At 42.4% G+C, this 25,922-nt stretch overlaps 2 protein-coding genes across 3 annotated transcripts in view; one reads left to right on the forward strand and one right to left on the reverse strand.

The window, feature by feature from the left end:
* The window catches only part of SLC49A4 (solute carrier family 49 member 4), a 73,040-nt gene extending 71,436 nt beyond the window's left edge, over positions 1-1,604 (reverse strand). The window contains exon 1 of the mRNA XM_064451224.1: positions 1,042-1,604. Coding sequence (XP_064307294.1) covers positions 1,042-1,417 — 376 coding nt within the window. The 5' untranslated portion in view covers positions 1,418-1,604. The remainder of the gene's footprint in view (positions 1-1,041) is intronic.
* Positions 1,605-1,873: 269 nt separating this feature from the next.
* The window catches only part of HSPBAP1 (HSPB1 associated protein 1), a 38,325-nt gene continuing 14,276 nt past the window's right edge, over positions 1,874-25,922 (forward strand). The window contains exons 1-4 of one of the 2 annotated variants that reach the window (XM_064451226.1): positions 1,874-2,009; positions 14,403-14,588; positions 21,405-21,589; positions 25,713-25,849. In XM_064451226.1, coding sequence (XP_064307296.1) covers positions 1,973-2,009; positions 14,403-14,588; positions 21,405-21,589; positions 25,713-25,849 — 545 coding nt within the window. In that variant the 5' untranslated portion in view covers positions 1,874-1,972. Of the gene's footprint in view, positions 2,010-9,952; positions 10,069-14,402; positions 14,589-21,404; positions 21,590-25,712; positions 25,850-25,922 lie in introns of those variants that run through there. The other variant, XM_064451225.1, reaches the window with a different exon arrangement.

Here is a 25,922-nt window from a genome sequence, read left to right on the forward strand (position 1 = left end):
GCATGTTTTATTTCCCCAACGCCTCTTCAGTTTAGGAAAAGCAATTCCAATTTTGAGACACAGGCCTTCTCAGCTCTAACTCTTCTCCCTGCCTACCTTTACTTTCCCCCCTTCTCTCCCCACAAATGAGCTTATTAATTCCTAAATAAATGGAATGAGTAGCATTCACCATTAGGATCCACAAGTGTATGTAGGCTGCTATCTTCTGTTTAGAGGCCTGTTTAAGCAGGAATTAGAAGACCAAACGACTCTGTGGATTTAGGCCCAAGAGCTCAAATCTGCTAACAGAGGTACCTGCCCTCGCCGGAGCGGTCCCCGGGGTGACCGCAGATGAACTGCACAGGCCCGAGAGAAGTTCTCCAAAGACAAACTCCATTTTCATAAGTTTCCTACCGAGAAGCAACGGCCTGAACACAAATTAGGAAACTCTTCCTTGTGCTTGTCTTCTGAAACACCGAAGTACAGCTTCTGTTTTACGTTTGCTGTCTTTGCATCTCCCTAGCACAACCAAAAGCAAACCAGCGACCTCATGTCCAGTCTGGTTTTTAAAGAAGTATTTCTTTCAAGACGCAGTGGCCGCCCTGAGCACTGATGTTACCTGATCCAAACATTTGGATCACAGCCGACTGCCAGCAAACATGACCATCTCCAGGCAAACACCCGCATGGCAATGCCAGAAGGAAGCGCATTTCCAGACCCACACCTCAGCCACGACTGAAGATGCCATAATTCCTCTTAGCTTAAAGAGCAGCTTAAGTACCTTCCCTGGGAACGGCCTTTGATGCACCCATTTGAGCAGCGTACTGAAAATAGCACTCATGATGCCTCTGAAGTATTAGTCATCCCCTTTTAAGACCGAGGCCACTGGTCCGGGCGCAACAGGCAGCGGCGCCCCCTCCCCGCCCTCACCGCCCCCACGCCGCCCCTCACCGCGGCCTCGACGGGCCACGGCCACGGCATCCCCGCCTGGCCCGGGGGACGCCGCAGGGGTGGAGCGGGGAGCCCCGACCCGCCGGCCCGGCCGCCCCCGGCCCCGCTCACCCTTCTTGTCCATGAGCCACATGAAGAAGAAGCAAGGCGCGAAGCCGATGGGGCCCCAGAAAACGAGGAGGGCGATGTCCCAGCTGCTGAAACCAAAGGCCAGGCGGGCCGAGTTCTGGATGGGGCCCCAGCTGTTCCACACCAGGCCCTGCGCGAAGCCCAGCAGCGAGAAGAGCAGCAGCACCAGCCACCGCCGCCCGTAGACGCGGCCCGCCAAGGGCGCCAGCCGCCGCACGGGCACCGGCACCGCCGCCGGCACCGCCGGGCCCCCCGCGGGCCCCCGCGCCTGCGGCCGCCGCCGTTGCTGCTGCTGTGGCGGCGGCGGCGGCGGCAGGAGGGGCTGCCGCTCCTCCGCGCTGCTCCAGCCTAAGCCCATCTGCGAGGGCGCTGACAGGGCCCGCCGGGAAGGAGGGGCTGGGGCCGGTAGAAGGGACACACGCACTTCAACCCCCGAGCGCGGCGGCGCTGCCCTGGCCCGGCACAGCCGCCACGGCCCGGCACAGCCGCATGCGCGGTCGGGGAGGGCCGGCGGCCGCCGCCGCCTCCTTCCTCCGCCGGCGAGGGGAGGAGGGAAGCGGCGGTGGGGAGGGAGCCGGGCCCGCCGCCCGCGGGGAGTGAGCCGTGCCGACGGGCGGCCGCGGCCCCGCGGGGCGGGGGAGCCCACGGGCTGCCACCCCGCGGGGAGTGGGGACTCGGGTCACGGGGCAGGAGCGGGGCGGCCTCGCAGGGTGTCACTGGCGAGGACGGGGGGAGCCCCCGCCCCGGGGCCGCGGTCAGCTCCGGCCGCACGCCGCCCCCGCCGCTCTGCTTCGCCCCGCCCGTCAGGGTGCAGCAAGCCAGGCGTGCCCCGGGCCGGGCTCCCCCTGCCGTTAGTGAGGGCGGCGCCGAGGGGAGCCCGTCGGAGCCGCCCCGCGGGGAGAGCCGGAGGAGCATGGCCGGGGCGCAGAGCCGCTGCCCGCCCGCGCCGGGTAGGTGCCCCCGCCGCTCCGCGCCCACCCAGCCGCGGGGGGCGCCGCCCGCGCCCGGCCCCGCCGCCCTACGGCCTAGCGCGGCCCGGCTGCGCGGCGAGGCCCGGGCCCGGCTCGTCTGCAGGCCGCGGGCGGGAACGGGGGGCGAAGAGCCGGCTGGAGCGGGGCCGCCATCCCTCTCCTTCAGCTCCTCCCCGGAAACGTCCCGCTCGGGCGTGGGGCCGGTGCCGCCGCGGGGGGCAGCGCTAGGGTGGCCCCTCAGCCCGCCGGGGTGCCTTCGTGCGGGGAAATTCACGGAGGGTATCCCTCCTTTCAACGGGAGGAGTAAGTTGTTTTGTGTTGAGGCGGGTACGAGCCGGCCTGGCCCGAATTGGGGGGGGAAGTGGTAGGATTTAGTTACAGCCTGCACTGAAATCCATTTTAAGAGTTCGGATGAATATACCATCATGTGGGCTACAGTAAGCTCATTAGAAACCCTTATCATTTAAACAGATTGAAGTATATAGTCATTCCATTAGGTTGCGTGAGTACATATCTGTATATCTACCATCTGTACTTGTCGTAAAATTAATGGCTCGTATGCAGCACAACGCTTCATCTTCCCTGAAAAAATGAGCTGTTTCAGTTTGGCTTGCTTAGGCATTATGTCACAAAGTCTGGAAGTTGGCTTGATAAATGCCTGTGTGCTTAATGGGGGAGAGCTGAGCAGTGGGATCCACGCGGGCCTGTTTTAGATCCGGTGTCAGCGCCGTAACTCCGTTGATGTGCTGGGCAGCATCCAGCTGAATTTCACACGTGGTGCCCATCCCACGGTTTTGCAGCCAAAACAACACACTCCCATGAAATTCTTCCCAAAACGTGCGACACTGCATTTTGTTTAGCCCAGACAGCTCTGTTTGCTGGACTGAGGTTAAAATTAGAAGTTGCACTGAAGGTGCAAAAAGGAAGTTTATACCATCTGCAATCAGCAGGACTATGATCAAAAAGAAAATGAGATTTTGTCTAGAAAAGTTCAGGAAATTCCCCAGGAAAAATAAAATTCATGCACAGTTAAATAACGGGGACATACGGATAGTAACAAAGTAAGATTTGAGCTTGCGGTGTACAATTGTAGTGACAAAAATAAAGCACAGTAAAAATACTGGATGAGATTCAGATCTGATCATGACCTGTCATCTTCCAGTAGTGCTTTGGGTCTCCAAGTAAGATTAATTCCCTGTTTTACTAGGTCTTTTTCATATATAACCACCTCAGCATAGTTTAGCCCATGCCAAAATGTTCTTTCAATTTACAATGGCTGTCTTACTACGATAATATAATTGATTTGGTGGCATTGTGCCAAAGACAAAGTGCTGTCATTTGCAAAAGTAAACAAAGTTAAAAAATATTTCTCTTTGAAATAGTTCAGTTAACTGTAGTAATTGTGCAGATTTCTTGGTTGTTCTAGCAGCAGGAAACCCATCCAGAAATCAGGCAAGTGGGGATTTGCAGTGTCCTTTTACTACAAAACTTGCCTCTTCCTGCATAATAAAATGAATATTTAAATATTAGTAGGATAACTCTGATAACTTAACCAAGCCACCTCATAATATGGTGGGTTTAAAGATATTTTGACCCTTGTGTGGGTCAGCAAGAAAGAGAAATATCTGAGAAACAGCAACAAAAGAAAGGAGCTGTCAAAATAAGCTCAGAAAATCTAGGGGGTTTTATTGACTTAATAATGATTTAAATAATTTATTTTAATTGCTTGATTTGAAATCACTCCATCTTTTCATAGCTTCACAACCCATATGCACATCTTTCAGTCATGGCCTGACCTTTCTATTCCAGCTTTTTAATTAACACAGTGTAATATTCTGTGTGAATTATTCTTGTTTGCAGGATATGGTACCATTTAAATTTGTTAATGTAAAGGAGCAGTGCATTGTTGATAAACTGTTGGAAACCAAATTAGCTTTATCTTGCAGCTAGCTGATTGCATTATTTCACTCATGGGTATAATACTTCTCTAAATATGCTAATTTCACTCTTTTCTCCGTGTGGTGACATTTTTACTGTTCTCATTACTGACATTTGTAATATTTGGGGTGGGGAAATCTTTTCTTGCTTTAACCTCATTATACTGTAGCTAAAGAGTTTTTAATATTATCAGATGAAGTGCACATATATTCAGACAAGTAGAAATGTTACTGTGTCTCCTAGCCCAGAACTTACATGCCTGTAGCAGGACTTGCACAGACTTAACAGCGCCTAGATCCAAAACTGTGATACAGAAGCCCATCCAGTTACTAATTGCCCAACCACAATAGCGTAAGTGCTTCCATTTCAAACCTAAAAACTCTCAAGGTGGTTGTGTCTCTGTATTCACACCTGTCTACCTCTCTCTGGCCTAAAGCCTTCTGGAATTCTGCTTAGGAGTTGGTGGCCTGGAGCTCTGATAAACTAGTGGTGATGGATAGAAATTATATGGCCAAAGCTAGTTTTGCTGCCAAATGCTCATCCCATCCCTGAGGCAGGCCTGGCTGATCTGCTTATGAGTTGGCACCTAGACTGTGGTGATTTAAGTCTGGCTTATTAAGACAAACAGAAGGCTTTGACAAGTTTGTTATAACCTTGAGGCATCTGGAGAGTCTAATTCAGCTTAAACACATCTATCATGTAATGGTTGAGCTGGGCAGTCCAGGAGGGTATCCCCTCCATGGTGCAACCCCCAGTTCCTAGTGCATTAGGAAGTGCCATTTGCTCTGTCCAGTCATCAGGTGTTTGAAGGATCTGCTCTCCACATGACTTTCTTCAGAGAGGTTTGAGGAACTTCAGCATCCCCTTGTTTCTTACGCTTCTCTCCCACAACTCCTAACATTATGTGTACAGTCTTGTACTTAACAATTCATAAATTGCAATCTGACAAGTAGCGATTGATTGCATACCCTACAAAGGCCAGAAGTGTTTTGGCACAAAATGGGCAGGACCCAAAATTCATTCATAGGTTCAAAAGCGGCATTTAGCCAATTCTGAATATTCCTTCTAGCATCGAAAAGAGGCCTGCTTTCCAGGGACTTCTCTCAACTTCTAGACTTCAGCTGGCATTGTGACAATGTAGTTTCAGAGCTGCCATAAACAGCACTAGTGTAGCAGGGAGCTGTAATGGTTCTCTTCTTTAGACCCCCTGTCTTGAACTCCACCTTTGAAGGTGAGCCTGTGAGGTGTGAGCAAATCCCGTTCTTCCCTCATCGAGTTTTGACATCCCTTTCCTTTTAGTTACTTAGGAACAGGTTGTTCAGGATCTGCTCTGTTTTGGGCTTGGTTTGGGTACCTTACAGTCTGTGTATTCTGTACCTTTCAGCATCTTTTCTCACCTTTCTTTTTTATTGAGCGGTAGGTAGACTTCCAGCTCAAACATCATACTGTGATTTCTTTGTACTTCAGGAGGAAAAAGGTTTTACAGTCGTTCCTTTTTTCCAGTGTCAACAGTAAATGAAAATACAGACATAACTTCAGCCTATGAAACAGTTTTATTCTTAAATTCAAATATCAGTGTTATCCAGTGGGCATTAATTTATACCTTTTGATTGCAGGCTGTGTATATCCACACTGCAAAGTGACCATTGTGGTGGAGATGGTTCTAGGTTTGTGGTGAGCCAGAGCCCAATGCAAGGTCCTTTAGTAAGGCGTGGGGTAGCTTCTTTCTCTTGTGGAGTCTGCCTTTGTGGTTGGCCAGTGTTCTCACATCTCACCAGGTTCTCTGTAGACCACGCTGTAGGTTCTCTACTGTAGCTCTCAAAAGGATGTGCAAAAGTCACACCTGATTTGGGCTTTGGGGACATTTAAAGCATTTTGTACTCCATTTCTGCTTGTTCTGCCATTCATCACCTGCTTAATGATGAACATGTATCTCCTTTCAGGAGGAGATAGAAGCTGCATGATGTCTTTCATCCAAGCTCATTTTGATGCCTACTTCCCTACCTCACTTAGGCAGCCTTCAGGCTTAGTGCCCTACGTGTTTTAGAGACGTTATGTTGGAGCTCCAACCTCAGCAGACCATGGTCCCTATGTTCTTTCATTTTATTCAGGGCTGCCATGTGCAAATAACTGCAAACAACATCAATAGGGTATTTTACATCCTGAAGTTGTGTTAGGGAAATCCAGTGTCAGAGACTGATCATTTCCTGTCTTCCCGAAAACCTGAGAATGGTGGAAATGAACTGAGTCACATGAGGATGTAAGGCGTCAGTTGGGAACACAGGGTGAAAATCTCCACCTGTCTCCTTGGGGTAGGACTGCCTCAGTGTAGGCAGAGTCTCTGACCATTGTCTCCGATGCCAGCAAGAAGAGGTAATCATATTGTTCTGATACTGGTCTGTCCACTGTATCACTGGAGAATGTGTTTCTCATTTCTGATCAGGCTTTGTCATTGTTCTCCTATTGTCTTATATTGAAGCAGCAGGGAGTAACTTTATTGCTCTGATATAATTAATGATGTAGGCATTAGGGAGATTATTTCTGTTGGTCTGGCTAGTCACGCTTGGCTGTCATGCAACAGGTATGCTGTGTGCTCTCCAAATGAGTCTCCTGAAGACCTGATTGTCTGGCTGGGTGTTTGGAATCAGGTCCATATTGAAGACATAATGCTCACAAAATATTGTTTGTCTATTTGGAAATGTGACTATCATGTAATTCTGTATAGAAAGAAGAGTCTAAATTGATTATTTCTGTGTCCATGCTTTTCTGAACAGGGGCATATATGATTTAAGTTATTCTATGCTTTTTGATCACAGACACAATGAGATTCTTGGGAGTAGATATGGTAGCACGAAATTTCAATTTCTATTGGAGTATTTCAACAAGAGCGACGGTTAGGCAGTTTGGAAGTCTTTGTATAAAAGTGCAACTTAACCTTTTGCAATTTTATTGTTTTGCTGATGTTCAGGGGGTTATCTTAAATTTATGCCATGTGCTTTTTAAGATTGGATATATAAGACATTACTTCTAATACTAATATTGAATTAGTCAGTGGTTGACATAGTGACATTAATATTCGAAAGAAATCTGCAAGTATTGAAACTCCTCTACTGAAAGGACTTTCCTAGATATACTAATAGGTTGACAAACACTGAGTTTTGGTATATTTTGCACATCGCAAGAAGCTTCCAAAATTCAAAGCGGCAGCGCTGTCATGGTTTCTTCTAAAATTAAAGGTCACCTTCAGTCCCCAGAAAAGCAGGTGCAGCTGCTTAGAACAAGAGTTCATGTGCATCTGAGTGGAGATCTGGGCCTACAGAGTCCTTGATCTTTTCTGATATTTAGCTCTTGGTGTTTACAGATAAAGAAACTTTGCAGGCAGTTGTTACTTGAAAGAGAAAAGAGAATGAAAATCTCCAGAGGGAAGATGGTAAAGATATATTGACACCAATAGCAGCAGCTTGTTATATTATAAAGTTGTGAAAGAGAAGCTTCCATGTAACAATGCTGTTCTTTTTCAGTAAAAACAGAGTTTCTTTTATGCTTATATTAAAAAACAGAATTAACATTAATGAAATGTTAAGGTTGAAAATTAAATTAGAGCTTGGTAGTTCACATTTTGGTGAGCTGTATTAGGTCAAATGCATCCTTAGCTCTGCATTACGTCAAAGCAAGATTTTACATTCATACGTACGTATGAACCCCAAGACTCAAAACATACACTGTTAACATTTTTCACAAATTTCATGTTGCTGCATAAGAACCTTTATAAAGAGAAATAGCAACTTGAAACAAAGGTTAAGCTCACTTCTGCTTGTTCTACCCATGCTGAAAGAAATGGAATGATGTAAACAGATGGAATGATAGCCATGCTTTTTGTTTAATATTCTATAATAATGGCAATCCCTGAATCTAATACCCTGATTGTGCACGTTGGTTATTGTGCTCTTCAGAAACTGTTCTTGAGGTTCATGTGGTGGCTGTCTGGTTTCTTTCAGTTCAATAATGTATGTAATTCAAAAATACTTCTTGTATTCTTTTAAAGTATAATTTCATTCTGACAATTATACCTCTAATTGACTCAGTCATTAATCATAATTTGTATCCTGTTTATTATAGTAATGAACAAAGTCTTGTATTCTTCTATCGTAACCCCTTTGTGGATCAAAATCAAAAGGCTCGGTTGTATTATTGACTATTTATTACAGTGGCTTATGGGAAAAGCATATCTTTAGAATACTGTTTACTGTTATTGACTATTTACTGCAATTAGCTTATGGGAAAACGGTGTATTTTAGAAGATTTAGATTCTTTCGCTGCTGTCATTTTGAGGTTCTAGTCCGTCAAGTTTGCAGGGTAGGACAATGATAGTCATAAACCGTTACAGTTTCTGACAGTGAATTTTATACAATGCATTCATCAGTTTGAGTAGTGCAATCATATTTATTACTAACATGCAATAGAAAAAGAAATAGAAATAAACTTTACTTATAACATGAAAAAATTATTTTTTCTTAGAAATATAGATGTTAGTTCCCTGATGTGCCAGTTACTTTACTTTCAGTCATAATGTTATATTAGTATTGTGTTTTGTATTAAGTTTCCCATCCATTAGGAAATGTTATGAGAAATGTGTGTCAGTGCTGGTGGGGTTTTGGGAAGAAATGGCTTTGCTACTAGATTTCCTCAGCAGCAGGGGGGTGTAATTTACACCCTAAACAGACAGAAGAGTGGAACTGTAGCAGCCCTAGCTTAAGGAAGAATAGTCTCTCCTTTGGAGAAACTCTCATATATCCTGGTGGGTAGGATATATGGATATATATCTGATGGAAGGTTTTGGTCAAAGACCATAGGCTTTCCTTCAAAAAGAAGGTGAAATGCCATTTATCCAACAAGTGCTGCCGTTTCATTGTGTTTCACTTTGCTTGCAGCAATTTTGCCATTAAGAAGTGTACAAAGTTCACTGGAAATACATTTAGTATGACTTCTGTCAGTTGTACATATCCTATTTTTCCTGGTTTTGCGGGGGGTGGGAGGGGAAGGGGGTATCTCAAATGACAGAAGGTGCAGGCAGGAGCTGTGGAAGGTGTAATAACAGGCAAAGGAAAGCATTTCTTCTACTAGAGGAGACCAGAGGAGCTGAGGGCATTCAGCATTCAGTTAGCTGAAAACCAACATGACTGCTTTCGAAAAGTACACTACAGGACAGGAGAAGAGGCAACAGACGGAAGCTGGCCAGGTTTCAGAAACAGCTTTCTAGGAAGAGCCCTGGGGGATTTAGGAAGGAATTTCATAAATGTATGCTTGAGATTATATGCTGTCAGTTAGAGCAGAGGCAGGAAGTCCCTCCCAGTTCTTTGTTCTGGGCTCTTAATCCACCCCTAAGAAGTCTGGCAGCTATTTCCTTTTCTTTGTCAGGACAGTTTGAGGTTTGAGGGTATAGCCCATGCTCTTATGTCCTGAGCGACTCAGACTTACTCTAGGAAAAACTGTAAGATGCTCAGCCCTGCTGCAGCAGGACTGGAAAGTGAGTGCAAATACAAATTCCTCTTTTGGCCTCTTCTTTTTCCTTTCACTGTAGCGGACATGGAGGAAGTGTGTGTTGACTTCACGCTACCAGAGTAAGCTTCAGGTGCCAGTCTTCCCAGTGCAGAGATGTGTTTGACCATTCTATCCTGAGAGGCTCCATGCAACTGCTAACTATCCTTCAGTAGCCAAAATGTCTATGCAAAACTAGGTTAGATGCCCCCCAGCTATGCTGCATCTGCAGTATTGACATTCCTGGAGTCAAAAATAATAGTAACAGCAATAACTGGTCAGGAAGTAATACCTAGATGTTAATGCGGTATATCCTGAAAGCCACTCGTGTATATTTAGGTGCATTCTGTTTGCCCAGAGTGGGCTGATTATAGTGCATAACGCTGTAATCACATGCAGATTATTTAAAGTTGTTTTTTAATTTACAGAGTTAATGTACTGTGAAATCATTAAGTCTGACCTCCAAACAAAGTCACTTCTCTTTGGTTTGGGGAGTTTCCCCATCCTCCCCTCTACCTTCTCTTTTCCCGCTCCTGGTTGTTGGATGGTTAAGATTTTGGAGGTTAGTTGACTTTTTTGAGTGACCTGGCAGCTCTGTATTAATGTATTCAAAATGTCAAATTGTTCTTTTAATTTTTAATAGTTTCTATAAGAAATAAGGATAATGAAGCATTACAGAAAAATGGTTTGATGATGCTTATAACAAATATGTTACCAGGATTTCCTTGTACTCCCTCTTTTAGAAAATAATTTGAATACCTCTCAATTAAATCTCATATTTAAGCAGCAGGGTGTTTTGGCAGAAGCCAACTACGACACACTAATGAACTCTTCTAATTTGCTAAATTATTTTAAATGAATGACAGTACATTTAACTTCTGAACAGCTTTGATCAAGTCCACTTTTTGTCAGACTGCCTGCTGTGCTGAACTCTTTATTCCCAAACCCCACTCAGTTGTTCAGAAAAACTGTTAGAAACATTAAATTATTTCCTCTCTTAGAAGCATAAAGTCTACTGGAAAGCACTTAGCCAATTCATTGCTTTTCTTTTACCTGCCCTCAGTGCTGAAGCCTGGATAAGTCTTCATATTTGACAACACTTCATGTAAAAATGACTGGAGAGCTTTATTTTTTTTAATTGGAAGATCTCTATTTCACAATGTGTTACCTTTCTAAAGAACACCTACGTTTTTCACCAATTATAGAAGCTGTCACAGTTACAAAACTTGAGCTAAAACTTGGTTCAGTTTTTCAGTTCCTGGTTGGATTCTATACATGCCTTGTGTAAAGTCAAAACATGAGACAGATTATTCCTGCTTCCTTTTATACTGTGAAGCCACATCATTTGTTGAGCCTGATGGAAAGAACTAATTTAACAGTATTCCTTCTCTCTTTTGGATCAGAGTACAACTGAGAAAATGAAGACTCCAACAGAGTTTTTCTTTTCAAAGGGAATATGCATTTCTGTTCTCTCCTGCTACCTGATCTTCCCTTAGGAATTTGATACCTAATGCCCATGATGTGACATGGATGTTTTGTTTCATTGCAATGCATTTTATTTATACACCTTGTACTTACACACATCCATGTCCAAACTGTATGCCCTTATATAGGCTATACAACCTCAGGCTTTGCCTAGGAATCAATTACCATCAATTTCAGCTTAGGAAATACTGAGAAGCAAGAGCCCAGCTTATGAGGTCTTTGTGAAGCTATGATAACACTAAGGAAAATATTAGTATTATTTTAAATTACAAATTTTTCTGCTAATGTCTCTTTCAAGAGATATATTCAGATATATCTCTTAATTACTTTTTACCATTCCTATAGCATATAATTCCATCAGAAATTTCTGTTGGTCATGAGCAAAGTGCACCAAATTATCATATCTATTTGATGTAGTATATGATATTTACCTTTTATTGTGTGTCTTTTCTCTAACAGGCATTTAGCTATGCATGACAAATATTATGGGGAAAGAATTATGGTTAGCTGACTGCTGTTCTCACCAAGGAATGCATAAAACTGAATCAAGACACTTAAAGTTTCTTCACAAGAATCCCCATTTGTCTTTGCAAAAAACCCTAATGTTCATTTATCTAATGTTTTAAATTTTCTAAAATGTTTCAAACTTCACTGGAGATTATGTCACATGTATTGTGTGTGATTATATCAGGAAAAGATATATAGTCATTCAACTATGATTTTAATACTGTTTGAAGATAGGAATTATTAGCATTACTTAGACTGTCCCCTTTCATTGTTTCTAAATTTTATAGGGAAATAGGTTTGCAACTGAATAAAGAGTGGTGACATGACAAAAACCTCCAGCTAACGTTCAGTAGAGGAGAGGCTATTTAGTCTAATTGTGGTTTTTTGTTTGGCATTGATACAAACTCTCCCAGTAGCTTGAGCTTTGCACTTCCCACTGTATATTCACTGTGGTTAAAACCACACCTTTCAAAAGCACAATATGCGTGTGGAAATCACATTAGAAAGCCGCACAGAATCAACAGTTGCCTTTGATGAGCCTTCCCCTCTCTCGTAGTAAAATTTCTGCTTTTGTAGCACATCCGAACCATTGACTGAAGTTTCAGGGTAAACCTGAAGCTTTTGCAATAAAACTCAGCTTTACAAAATCCTCCCAAAAAGTGCCACACATTGCTTGCATTTCTTTGGATTTATATCCTTTAAAATAAGTAAATGTATGGCCCTTAAAACAAAAACAATTGAGTAGTCAAAAAGACAGCCATACAGTGAATAACTTAGCCTAAGCAGGAATAATTTCATTTTTATGAGTTAGAAAATCTGTAAGGTATGTAAGGCCAGCCAGCTCCCACATCATGAAAGCCACGTCTGTAAAATATTATAATTGCACCTGTTAGAGACAGAAGTTTTATAAATCCCTCTGGGAGTGTTCAGGTCTGGACTGAGTCTTGCCTTTAGCCTTTGAACAGCAGCAATGCAAAAAAACCATGCTGAGCTTTAGCCTCTTGCCATGCCTCGCAGCCAGCTCCTGGTAGCTGCACCAGCGTGTGCCGTCGTGTCTGCAGATGGTCTTTCTGCCTTTGCTGGACTTGCTCCCTCTAGGTATACTAACCTATTGCTTGGAAACCCCCAGAGCCTCCCTCCGGGGGTAGTGAAGACCATATGGTGAGACATACGGTCGTCGTGAGGCCTCCTTATGTCCTGGTTGTGCAAGTTGCTGGAGCGTGAGACTAAAGGCCAAGTGCCGTAGACATCTCAGTGTCACAGCAACACCATCCTGTCAAGTGTTGCTCTGCATATGAGAGGAAATGTGGAAAGCAAACCAAAACCCAAACTCCCTCCTGTCATCTGCCTTGAGAAAGGGAAGCCATTTAAAAATTTTACATGCCATGAAGATAAAATATTGGAGGTCTTTAGTTTTAAAGTGTCAAGCTGGAGCTTTCATGAGGAGTGGAAGGAAAGAGTGATTCAGTCTCCCTGGAAGTCTGTGGGAGAAGGGACCCCTTGACTGTAGGAGACCCCAGCCCTGACACCTTCCACTGACCCTGTGTGAAGACAGCAGTTTAATTTAGAAAACTAAGAAAGTACAGCTATACTGGAGTGTAAACCCTGCCGAAAGAAGGGGGATCAGAAAAGTTTCCAAAGAGATTTGGCATACAGCACACACAGAGCTCCTCTTATTCCTGCCATTTGCACTTCAGCATTCATGTGTTTAAAATAAACTGTTATGTTTGAAAAAATCCTGAAGAACCTTCCTTGGTGACTTTAGTCCTGGTGGGTCATCTTCTGTGTTTCTCCCTGCTGGTAGTGCTGGGCTGCCTGGTGCGGGACTGGCTGGTTCTCCGCTACCTGTCCCAACACCCACACACAGGGAGGAGCGAAAGGCAAAGTTAGGGAATTTTCTTGTCATGTATTTATTTAACCCATCGTGCTTGCCAGACCATAATTTGACCCCTAAATAGAGCGAGTGAATTGGTTTGTTCATTTTAAATGAGCTGCTAGAAGTCATGGGGAACCATATGTATTGATTCAGTATGTTAAATCCTTGGCATTATATGGACACAAATTCTGGATGAGTTAACTTCAGTAGAGGTTAAATAATGAATGGATTTTTTTATGATCTGGAGTTGTAGTCCACTGCTTCAGCTCTATGGAGCTGTTATGTTATTTAAAACAAAAAAAATCAGGTTTTCCTTCTCAATATGTCCCTAAAGAAGAGTTGTTCTGAAAGTGCTGAGTTTATTCAAGGTTGCCAGCATTTCAGCTTGACAGTTTCAGTGAGGCATATAAATCTCTAAACAGCAAAGGAGTAAGTGGAAATCTCAGGTTAGTTTAGTTCTTGGATTGGCACAATTTACTTTTTCTAAAATTTTGTGATGAAAAGGAATTTCAAAATGCTTTAAAAATACCTGCTGGTTTGGTTATGCTGCCATTTCTCGGTTTAAATCAAATGCATAGGAACCTGTTTTGCCATCTCTGACAATGCTCTAGACCTCTTGGAAAGAATCCCATGCAGAAAGACTATTACTCATAAAATTTATGTTCTCTAAACTCTGGACATTATTCATAAGGTTTTTTTATTGTTAGCCTAATTCTAAACGTTTGGCTAAAGTGCTTTATTGCCTAAGCTACAAGTGAAAATTCTAAGCACATGCCTTTTTTTTTTTTTTTTTTACATTTTGTGTGGTAATAGACTGCTTTAAATTATAATTATAATTTAGTGTACGAATGTTCTTTCAGTGTTTGCAGCAGAAATTTGTCTTTCAAAAATCTACAAACAATAAAAAAAACCAACCATAAACAAAGGAGGTGTTAGTTCTTAATGTTTCCTATGCCGTGGGAGATGATAGGTGACATTTCATGTATCATTAATCATCTCTCTACAGCTGTTTTTTTTTCTTTACCTAGGCGAAGATGTCAAACCATTTACTCCTGGGAGAGCCAAGGAAATTGTGATGTCCCTACAGCAACCTGCAGTCTTCTGTAACATGGTTGATGACTGGCCAGCCCTCTACTGGAATGCAAAATACCTTTCTGCGCTGTTGGATGGGAAGATGATCCAGTTTAGGCTAGGTCTGAAGGCAGTGGATTTAGGTGAGATTGAGGTGGACTGGTGTTGCATGTTGTAACTCTTTTCTAGGTTCTGCAATCCTCTGTCTCTCCATTATCACTCTTTACTCTCTAATGTATTATTTTCACCACCAGCTTTGCTTATAGGGCGTTGATTTTGGCCAACAGTGGAACCTTGCTTTCTCTTTCTTGCGTGTTTATTCCTAGTAGGAAGTCTAGTGAGTAACACTAAGATGAGAATCAAGCATCTCCATTTTCTTTTCTTGCCGTTTAGTATTTGTGGTTGGTCCTGGTCTTTTACATGATTGTGGTGTTCATGTAAGCTGAGCTTCCATATCCACAAACCTGAATGTGTTAAAAAATTAGGCAATTAACTGGGCTATCTTGTTGTTTTTTTAATCTGGATAACAGTGATAGTTCTCACTTTCCTCTCAGAGGTTTTATAAGATGATGGTTGTTTTCAGTACTTTAAAGTCCAGTGATGAAAGATGCTATAGAAGTATAAAGCTTTAAAAAAATTACTTGACATCAGTACAATCATCTCACCTCTAACTCTCTGGATTCACTCAGATATCTAGGAACATACCATGGGAGAAAGACATGATTTTAAATACTACAACTGCATTTTGGTCTGTATGCACACAGTACTAGTCATAGTCTATTTATGGACAGAGTGTCATACCAGGGAGGGAAGATAGAGGAAACATGCTCCAAGGTGGAAATCTGCTAGCCACTTTGGAGGTTATTCATTGCTTTATTCATGCCCCGTACATCCTTTGCCATCCCAGCCACATACCAAAATATATTTTGCAGTGCACTTTCTCCCTTTTGCCTAAAGTATCACGTCTCCCTTCAATCTTTTTATTCCTAAGCCAGACAAACACAGTTCTTAAAAAATGTTCAATATAAGTCGTGGTTTTTTTAGTCCCCACCTAGCTATTCTTTCTGTACTCTTCCAACCTTCTTCAGTTGGGCCACCTTTTTCTTGGAATACAGGATCTGCACAAAGACTCCAGATAAGGGTGTGCCAGTTCCTATGGAAGTGGTAGGATTACATCACATTGTCTTAACAACACTGTGTTACTGACCGTATTATTTCATGTTCAATTTTTGCAAGAGAAGTGATGAAACAGGAAGAAATGTTAGAGGGAAAACGCTGGGCATTTCAGGATTGCAAAGCATTTTACCAGCATAGATTAATGATTCCTATGTCCTTCCTGGGAAAACAGATGTTATTTATTCACTTTCCACAGATGGGATAACTGAGGTGTAGAATTAATATGTTGGTACACATCTTCACAGCAGTATCTTTATAGTTTGATGAGGTATCAGCCAACTCTTGCACTACATGTAAAAGGCATCCCATTGCCAATAGGGAAGAAGTTGCATACATATGACATTTTCCTTAACACCTCATTAATATATCTCAGTTGTAATATGCAAGGCTTACCAGGTAAAAGGATAGTTTTAGTCCTAGTCTCCATTAATTATTAGGTGCTTTTTGAGAGCCAATTGGGTATTTCAGCTGGAAGAGCTTCTGATGGGATTGATGGAGTGTTACATAGCTAAGTGATGGATTAATGCTACCAGCTAAGTAGATAAGAGTCATCACTTGACAATAACTTGTAGTCACTAGGGATATAGAGTGGATTTAAATTGGAATTTGTATCTTGAAGTTGCATCTATCTATATTTTGCTTTTTCATAAAGGCATCAATCCGTAGGCAGAAATCGGTTTCTCTTCAGGAGCCTCTGTTATATGCTAATGTGAGCTAGAAATGGGTAGAGCCTTCAGGGTTTATATTGTAACTGAATGAGACCTGTGATGCTATAAAAAATTTGCATTGTAAGGCTATATTAGTGAGGCCATTAGCCAAGCCATCTCAGAGTCTGAAATAATGTAATACATTTCATGTGCCACTGTCGTTTGGAAGATGGTTGATCTCGCTCTTGTGCGCTTAACATTGTTTTTCAGCGAGGGTCTCTCTTATCATTATTCATGGTAACTTTCCCAGATGAAACGGAGGCAGTGATGTGGTTAGAGAAAGCAACAGGAGAATACAACTAAAATTGTACTGATCTCTCTGAATATTCCTCCAATGTTTACAATAGATTCGTTGCCTTAAGACTAGATGGGACCACGCCTGCCACTAAGTTGGAAACATATGCGAGAAAGAAACTGTTCTCCTGCTTGTGGGTATATTTTGGTGTCTGAAACGACTGTTTCAGAGCTGCTGAGATTATTTAAGCCATGAGTTTCATCTGGAAGATCTTAAATAATTTGAGACCTCTTACTGTGACAATTTCTCATATTTCTTTAGTGCCACATCTGCAGCCTGGGTGGGGCAGCATTCCCAAACTGAATATTCCTTAATATAAAGAAGTGAGAACTGCAAATGGGGCAACTTGGTGGGAGTTTCTTGGATTTTATATTTGCTTTTCTTGCTTGTTTGGAACTTCTTGAGTCATATGGATGTGGAAGGCACATCTGAAACATGGAAAACATAGCAGCTAGCAATATTATTTGTGTGAATTATTTGCAGCTACCTAAGGTTGTCTGTTTGATAGTATTCTGTGTGATTACACAAGTGAAACAGTATGTGTCCATAAAAGGGGAAAAAATAGAATCAGAGGATTAAGCATTCACAGAGATACCTCCAGAGAGAGTACCAGCGTTCATTACAAGAGCAATGAAGGTGCTATTAATCAGGAAATGCCTATCCATCTAGTTCCAGTCACACTAAGAGTTTCATTTATGGAACAAATCCTCCTGGGGCCATCACAAGTCAAATGAAGCACGTGATTGGGAAAAGCCAACATGGCTTCACTAAAGGCAGAGCGTGCTTGACAAACCTGGTGGCTTTCTATGACAAAGTGACCTGCCTGGTTGACATGGGGTGGGCGGTGGACATTATTTACCTGGACTTCTCCAAGGCCTTTGATATGATCCCCCATAGTCTCCTCCTAGAGAAATTGATGTGTTATGGCCTAGATCAGTGGTCTGTGCAGTGGGTGGGGAACTGGCTGACAGGCCATGCCCAAAGGGTGGTGGTAAATAGCTCTTTCTCAAACTGGCAACCTGTCACTAGTGGAGTCCCCCAGGGATCAATATTGGGCCCAATGTTATTCAACATCTTTATAAGTGATCTGGATAATGGGATCAAGTGTAGCCTGATCAAGTTTGCAGATGACACCAAGTTGAGTGGGGAAGTAGACACTCCAGAAGGGAGAGCTGCTCTGCAGGGAGATCTGGATAGGCGGGAGGAGTGGGCCAGCAAGAACCTTATGAAGTTCAACAAGGACAAGTGTAAGGTCTTGCACCTGGGAAAACATAATCCACGAGTGCAGCACAGACTGGGATCCACCTGGCTGGAGAGCAGCTCTGTGGAGAGGGACCTGGGGGTCCTGGTGGACAGGAAGCTCAACATGAGCGAACAGTGTGCTGCTGCGGCCAAGAAGGCCAGCAGGGTGCTGGGTTGCATCAAAAAGGGCATCGCCAGCAGAGAGAAAGAAGTCATTATCCTGCTCTACTCAGCACTTGTCAGGCCACACCTGGAGTCCTGTGTACAGTTCTGGTCCCCTCTATACAAAAAGGATGTGGACAGGCTGGAGGGGGTCCAGAGAAGGGCCACCAAGATGATCAAAGGACTAGGAAGCCTGTCATGCGAGGATAGGCTGGGAGAGCTGGGTTTGTTCAGCCTTGAGCAAAGGAGGCTCAGAGGGGATCTTATCACCATGTACCAGTACTTAAGGGGCAGCTACAGAGAAGATAGAGACTCCCTTTCTACACGGAGTCACATGGAGAGGACAAGGGGGAATGGACACAAGTTACTCTTGGGGAGATTTGAGTTGGACACGAGAGGGAAATTTTTCACAGTGAGGACAGTCACCATTGGAATAATCTCCCCAGGGAAGTGGTTGACTCGGCCACATTGGACACGTTTAAGATTTGGCTGGACAGGGTGCTGGGCCATCTTGCCTAGACTGTGCTCTTCCTAGAAAGGTTGGACTAGACGATCCCTGAGGTCCCTTCCAACCTGGGATTCTGTGATTTTTCTGAGGTGAGATAAAGGGTGGGGAGCAGCTATGGAAGTTGAGTTTCTGGCAGAGAAAATGCAGCATGATAGCCCTTCTATCTGATGGCTACCTGGAGCACACCAGCAATTACAGAGGAAGAAGAAAGCTTACACAAAACTGCCTTCTGTATGCAGATGTTTCTTATTTTGACCATTTTCTCTGGTTGTGAAATGAATAAACAATGAGGTAACTGTGAAGAAGCTGGAGAGAGCAACAGGTTGTCATGCTGATCAGTTATGAGTCACAAGATCTCTGGGGAGATCTCTCTTAGAGATGTTGGGTAGAACTGATGCTGTTGGATAGAAAAGGGCTGCAGCTTGGACGTCTGCCCAAGAGGTTCTATCGCGAAGGAGGGCGAAAGAATTCAGACCTCTGAGGTTTGACATGGAGAGGGACTGCAAAGGTGGCCATAGACTCAGTAGCTGAATAGGAGGCTGAAAATATAATACAAATATCATATGCTAAATAAATGTCACAATGGTTATGGGAGTTGGATGTGGAGGGCCAGTTGTGTGGTTTGTGAGTGTGCCTGTGCTTTGTTATAGTATTAAATGGCTATTCCTTGCTTGGATTATTCGTTTAAATAATTTTAATTGCCCAGCAGCTGTGAATAGACATTTGGTTTTCTTTTAAGTTTAAAGAAATGGAGGACACATTTCACTTGCATTCTTACTGGAGCATTAGGGTATTTTCTAAAGCTATTGTCTTTTTTGTCTACATTTCTTCTAGCATACATTGCAAACACTGTCTTTCTGAGTAGAACAGAATTTGGCATCTGCCAGGACCAGACTTCAACTAAGGAAGGGAGCTGCTTCCTGCAAAAAACACTTCTTGCCTCTCTCCCTCCCTCCAGTTTCAATCTGTGGCATTAGGTGAGAGAGAGGAGGACTGTCATGCCTTCAGATACTATCTCATCAGGCAGCACTGGTAGCTTACTTTAGACTTAGATGGCTTAATCTACAATTTATCAATTATGAAACACCTTCAGCTTTTAGTTATTAAGTATTAGCAAACTGGTTAATAATGTTCTTGCTCTCAGCTGCCCATTGCTAACATTTTCACACTAGTTGCAGTCTACGAATCCATCTAAGCAATCTCTCCAGATTGCCCAAATACGTTTTTTATTACTATTTATTTTTCCATAAGCACCCACCTTGGTACTGAACAAGTTATAAATTAAACCAAGAACCCTGCCTGAGGAGATTGTATCCTCGAAGACAGTCTTGCCTTTCATAGTTGGATTTTTTGAAATGAAGCTCAGGGTGAAATACACTGTGAGGTAAAAAGAGCATATTACTTGCCTTTAAAGCACTTGCTCCTGATTTATCTTGGAAAATAGGCAGTGTCGTAAGCACTCTCTGTTCTCATCAAAATTATACAGATACTGAGTATCTGTATATATGAAGTATACTTCAGTAGCGCTTGTATCTTTTATCTGATTTTTCCATCAGACCATCTTTTAGTAAAATGATGTGCATTGCATTAATGACTGGGTATCAGGAGGGGGCATTGGACTGCAACACAGGGAATCAGATATAGGGGCTTTGGTTGTTGCAGGTGATTTGTATGTCTTGTATGCATTTCTTAGGTAGGGAGCCCTTCTACTGCACAGACCCAGATTACAGATTGCTGAATGGTGTGATAGTGGGGTTTATTTTTAGTTAATGAATTTGATAGTGAGGAGAAGGAAAACCACTACTAGGCTACTACAATGGAAAATGGCAAAATGATAGTGATAAAGGTTTGTAAAAGCTGTTCTCCCGCCCAAAGGGAATAAGAACAAATGTATGAGACTCTATGGGAATTACTGCAATAATAAAATGAGAGCAGTAAAGAACGAAGAGCTGCTGCTGCACAGCAGTGAAAGGATCCCATTTCTGAGCAGCTCTGTGCAAGTTACACAAGGTTAAATTGCAGCTCCGTCATTGTCATTCATTCAGGCTGCAGTAATTTTTTCCCAGTAGTAGTTACAGTAAAGTAATATTTATTTTTTTTAACCATTGGATAAGTGTGTTTGAAGCTGGCACTATTAGCAGCTGTGGGAAATGAAGATCTCTGATTAACCACAATTAAAGTATGCTGTGATGTGGTTATCTTGTAGGCCTTCCAAGTGACCTGACCTTGAGCTGAAAGGCTGTATCAGTCAGCCTCACCAAAGCATGACAGGAGAAAAACAGTGCTGGTAAATACTTCTTATGTCTGCCAAGGAACACCTCAATATGCTTTTGTCAGTCCCAAATGAAAAATAAAGACACACAGCATTTTAGATTGAACATTGGCGCTCATTGGCTGCAAGATTAACTTCCTACGCATTACTGTGCTGATTCGGTTACTGGTTCGGAGAAGGGGAAAGATGAACATGTCCATCTACATAAATTCACAGTGACATAATAAAGGGTACTCAAATACTTGTGTGCACATTTGCAGCTCACACTTAAGAAGGGAGATGAAGCAGAGGACTCTCAGTTGTTTAGGGAACTTGAACGTATTATTGAGTTACTGTGCTGAAGGGTGCCTTGCACATGAACAACTATTGCTGAGTTTTTACCTCGCAGCAAGCTCAAAGTAACAGCCGTTTGCTTAAACCTTAATGAAAAAGCAATAGTCTCAGTCTTTAATTATGAGTTAGGTGATGAAAACCATTTTATTGACCAGAGTCCAGCCACCTAGTCTCATGTTGCATTTAACCAGAGCTGAGAGAGAAATTACATATTATTTGTGCTCAGTGCTCATGTAATATTTGGCTTTTCTTTTGTTGCTGTAGTTCCCCAGTTTGAAACGAGGTGTAGCTATGTGAAGGCTACACTTGAAGAGTTTTTGGCTTGGAGTTGTGGGCAGCCTTCTTGTCTCTCTGGACCATTCAGTTGTTACGAGTACTCCAAATATTGGGCTTACGCTGACTACAAATACATTGCCACGATGTTTGAAGAAAAGCCAGAAATTTTCCAGGTAAAACATTAATATTATCTCTTCCTAGTTTAGACATTGCAAATTATGTAGTGTAGCTTCTGAAACCCCTACTGCTGTCCCCGCCTTGTTCCATTGGCCATTTATTTAAAAATTTTCAAATAAAAGCTATTGGCTCTCAGGCTAACGGAAAGCTAGTACTAAGTGGCAGCCATCTAAAATTCTGGGTCTCCTTGTATGCTTAAAAACAACACCACAAGTGGCAAAAATAACTACCAGACTGGCAGCACTCCCCTTCCCATTTAGCCCAGGATCATTTTGTGACTGAGCAGGCTGGGGCAGCACCGAGTCATGTGTGACCTTTGCAGCTGAACGCTTTCCTTCCCTGCACCTCTGCTGAAGGTATGAAAGTGAGGTGGGAATAGGGTGTGGAAATGACAGGCAGCTGGCAGGCTTGGCATCTTGCAAACTTGAGACCCTGCTGCTGCCCCAGATCCACCTTGTACCCAAATGGTACCTGAAGTAACAGCTCCACTCAGGACAGAGGATTTGATGGCATGAATTCTCCTGTAACAACAAGGCTGTAGCATGGTTTTGCTCCATGTTTTGCCTTGTGGCTCATATTGTCAAGTGGCACATTTCCTTCCCTTAATATATTTAGATTAACTGTTTGTGAGTAGGAGAAGTTCTGAGTCTTCTGGATCATCATACCTTTATTGTCTGTGGAGGCAGTAAAATACATGAAGTAACCTGTAAAAGGAAGTACATAATCTACTAATTTCCAAATGGTAATTTCCAAATGCAGGTATTAGGACACCTACCTGGGGTATTTTCTTTTACTTTCTTCATGTTTGTCTGCTATTTCAAGGTATTAGTTCATCTACATTCCTGCTACTTCTTGCAAATTGTCAGAGGGCAAAATTAAGGGTAGCTCTACAAAAGGTGTATTTTTTCAAAAGATATAAAATAAAAATAGTATATGAAGCCTTATTCATTTCTATACTTTCAAATGTGAAGATGGAATCGTAATTCCCTGCAAATAACGTATCACTGGCGTGACAGAGAATATGAACTGATAACCCCCCTCAAATTAATGATTTCCTCAGAAAGCATTTCACATGCTCCTTATATGTATTTTATTTTTTTATACCAGTAAAAGTAGTATTTTTCCATGCTGAGTCTTTTTTCAGTCTGCCTCCTTTCCCATCGGTCTGTGGGTTGGAAGGTAAGGTTGAGGTACAGAGACTGTTTTACCTTTCTTTCTCTCCTCCCTTCCTAAGCACACTGAAACACAACCAGGATCACATAAACTTGGACTGCATGACTCTGATACTGGGTCATGTTGTCTGAACTAAGTTGGGAGTTCCAGGGATGATTCAGGCTTCCTCAGATCTTTGAGTGACTTCCTCCCTCATGGTCCTGCCTTGGTCTTCTCTCTTTCTGCCTCAACAGACAGCATTTTCCTGTGTTTTATGGCACAAGGTAATAGCAGCTCAGAAGATCTGAATAGCCTGCTGCTTCATTCGGTCAATAAAAACACACTTGAAGGAAACAACCATTTCCCTACCTCCTTCTTCCCCTTGCCCCCATTCAAGAACAAAATTGAGGCTCCAGGAATTGCATTTCTCTGCAGGTGTCGTGCCACAACCTCATCACCTGACCTATAACAAGCAACAGATTGTACTGCAATTTTAGAATAGGCAAGCGTAATGGTTATGCTGTGGAATTTTTTTAAAGCAGAATCTGGGAAAGGAAAAAATCAATGGTGTTATGCAAGCAAATATGGTGTATGTCATCTGCCAGTTTCACAGGCATGGGAGTGAAATGCATCCGTCAGTTCCAGACTCATACGGCTTTTGAAATACTGCTACACAATTTATACCAGCCAGAAGAGTTCTTTGTAGAAATTCTCTTCCATTCCTGTGTGAATTTGATGATAACCCCTTTTTTCTTTTTAGATTTTATTTAGATTTACGTAAGGTGATCTGAAGGGGAAAAGAAGGCCAACTGCACTGTTATTTATAGTGATTAATAGGGCCATTTAGAAGTTGTTTGAAATTTAGATTGCACTGTTTATCATTTACAGTTGTGTGGGCTAAGGTAATGATTCCATTATTCTAATCTATGAGCAGTATCTAGCATCTTACATTTTTTGTTCAGTTGATATTTCATTACAGAATTTGAGATATAAATCAGAAGCAAGATATATGCGTGAAGTTTAAATAGAAATGAGACCTTTTATAGTGACGTATGGGTACAGATTAACTTCATTATAAGCAGCAAATGAAATAAATATAATTCACGAGTAATGTGCCATCTGTTATGGTTGGAACACCTTTTAGTACATTTCTCCTTTTTATTGTAGAAAAGGAACCCACTGTGACAAGATTTCAGTAATCCTACCGGTTCCTTTTCAGTTCATTGGTTAAAAACTGTTCTACCCATAATCGCTTCAACTATTTGCTACAGCTGCACCATTTTCAAAAAGTTCTTTTAAATCTTATATTGATTATGTATGCTTTCTTTCCACTTAAATTGTAACAAAATACAAAAACTATTTAGGTGTGAGATTAAAGTGTAGAGGTGGTGTTACGCTTAACTTTATCACTGAAATAGTTGTATTGGATTTTAAATTTTATGGCTGCTGAAATCTATAGGAGCAACTTTTTGATTTTTTGCTGCCTTTGACAAATGTTGATATTACACTTCTGCATTTTTTTTCAAATTATATCTTTAAAATCAATAACTCTGAAATTCCAAATCTCTAGCAACACCTAATTTTTAGGAAGGCTATTGCTCATTTTGAGGGTTTCCTGATACAGAGTCATGGTGAAGTCATCCTTATGGTAATGTCTAGCTGTAGTTTTCCTCATCCATAGATCTTAAAAAAGTATAGTCATCCACCTGTCTGCAAGCAGCTAGCTTACACACTTAAATTAGGCTAGAATTCTATTTTCTCTTTATAGACAGTGGAAAGAGAGAGGCTTTTCCAAGGCATGATTGAGAGTCCTTTGACAAGAGCAGGAGCCAAGCTTAAATTAGGTTCCTAAAGTTAGGTGATGTGAATGACCCTAAAGTGCTTTACTGAAACAGAACAAATACTGTTATCTTCCTTTTCAAGACGGGGAAAAATAAAACTCAGAGATGAAGTGATTTGCCTGACACCACCAGGGAGCCAGGAATTGAAACTGTTTCCTAAGGCTCAGTCTGGGGCTCCAGCCAAAAGACACCAGTATCTCTGGCCAGTACACTTCAAGTGCTTTCCAATAAACAAATGATCAGGCCCTGCAGGTGGCAGGGTGAGCTATAGAAACATTGGAAAGCTTTACCCAAGCTATACAGAGCCATCCTGCAAAACCCTTGAACTATCTGAAAAATACCTCGCGGTCCCTCCAAGTCATCCCCAGAGAATTGCTTGTGGGAGGATCAATGGACTGGAAGGTTCCAGGATCATGTTCATAATACATGTATACCTGTTCTGCCCTTTCTCACCAGCTAATTGAGTAGTTTTAAGTTCACTGCCTCCACAGTTGCAAAGGCAGAAGAATGTGTCCATTAAATAACAAGAAACTTAAAAAAAACAGCATACCACTGGGTCAGAGATGGAGGTATAGGCTGCATTGCCAGAATACATGAAGAGAGCTGAGGCAGGAACAAAGAGAGAACAAATATACTACATGGATTATCAAATTGGTTTGAAAAGGGAATAGGGATTTTTCCTTCCTTTCATTCTTTTTTAAATGCCACATATCAGAATTTTTCTACAAGCAATTCTCAGCTTAGGTGGATGGTTAAGAGCAGAGAAAGGGAAAAAAGAGCATTTGAAGAGAAGGAAAAGAAGCCATGTGTGGCCAGGAGCAGCTGGGCAGTAGAGCAAATGGGTAACTTGAGTGATATGAAAGACTGGTATGAAAACTGGAGACAGAGATCTGGGAGGCTGTGTAGTCAGAAAAAGAAGTAAGTCAGCAGAAGAAACGCTACTGGAGAGGAGAATTTTGGAGGAAGGGGCACAGGCTGTGCATGCAGGAACCCCACCAAGGAGCAACAGCTGCAGTGGATAAAGAACAACTGAGCAGTGGGGGGACAAGAAAAGAGACTCAGAGAACTGAGGGTAGGATGTGAATCAGTTCAACAGCTTACATAAATAACCCTTTCATTGCTGTAGGATATAAGGTGGTCAGACTTTGGTTTTCCTGGAAGAAGTGGGAAAGAGAGCACGCTGTGGATTGGTTCTGAAGGAGCAAACACCCCCTGCCATTTGGATTCCTACGGCTGCAACTTAGTCTTGCAAGTACAAGGAAGGTAACTAGTACATATACATACAACAAGTACAGGAGAAAGTTATACTGTGCTATAAAATTAGTTTTGGACTCTT

This window comes from Phalacrocorax carbo, chromosome 5, assembly GCF_963921805.1.
Source record: "Phalacrocorax carbo chromosome 5, bPhaCar2.1, whole genome shotgun sequence".
NCBI lineage: Eukaryota > Metazoa > Chordata > Aves > Suliformes > Phalacrocoracidae > Phalacrocorax > Phalacrocorax carbo.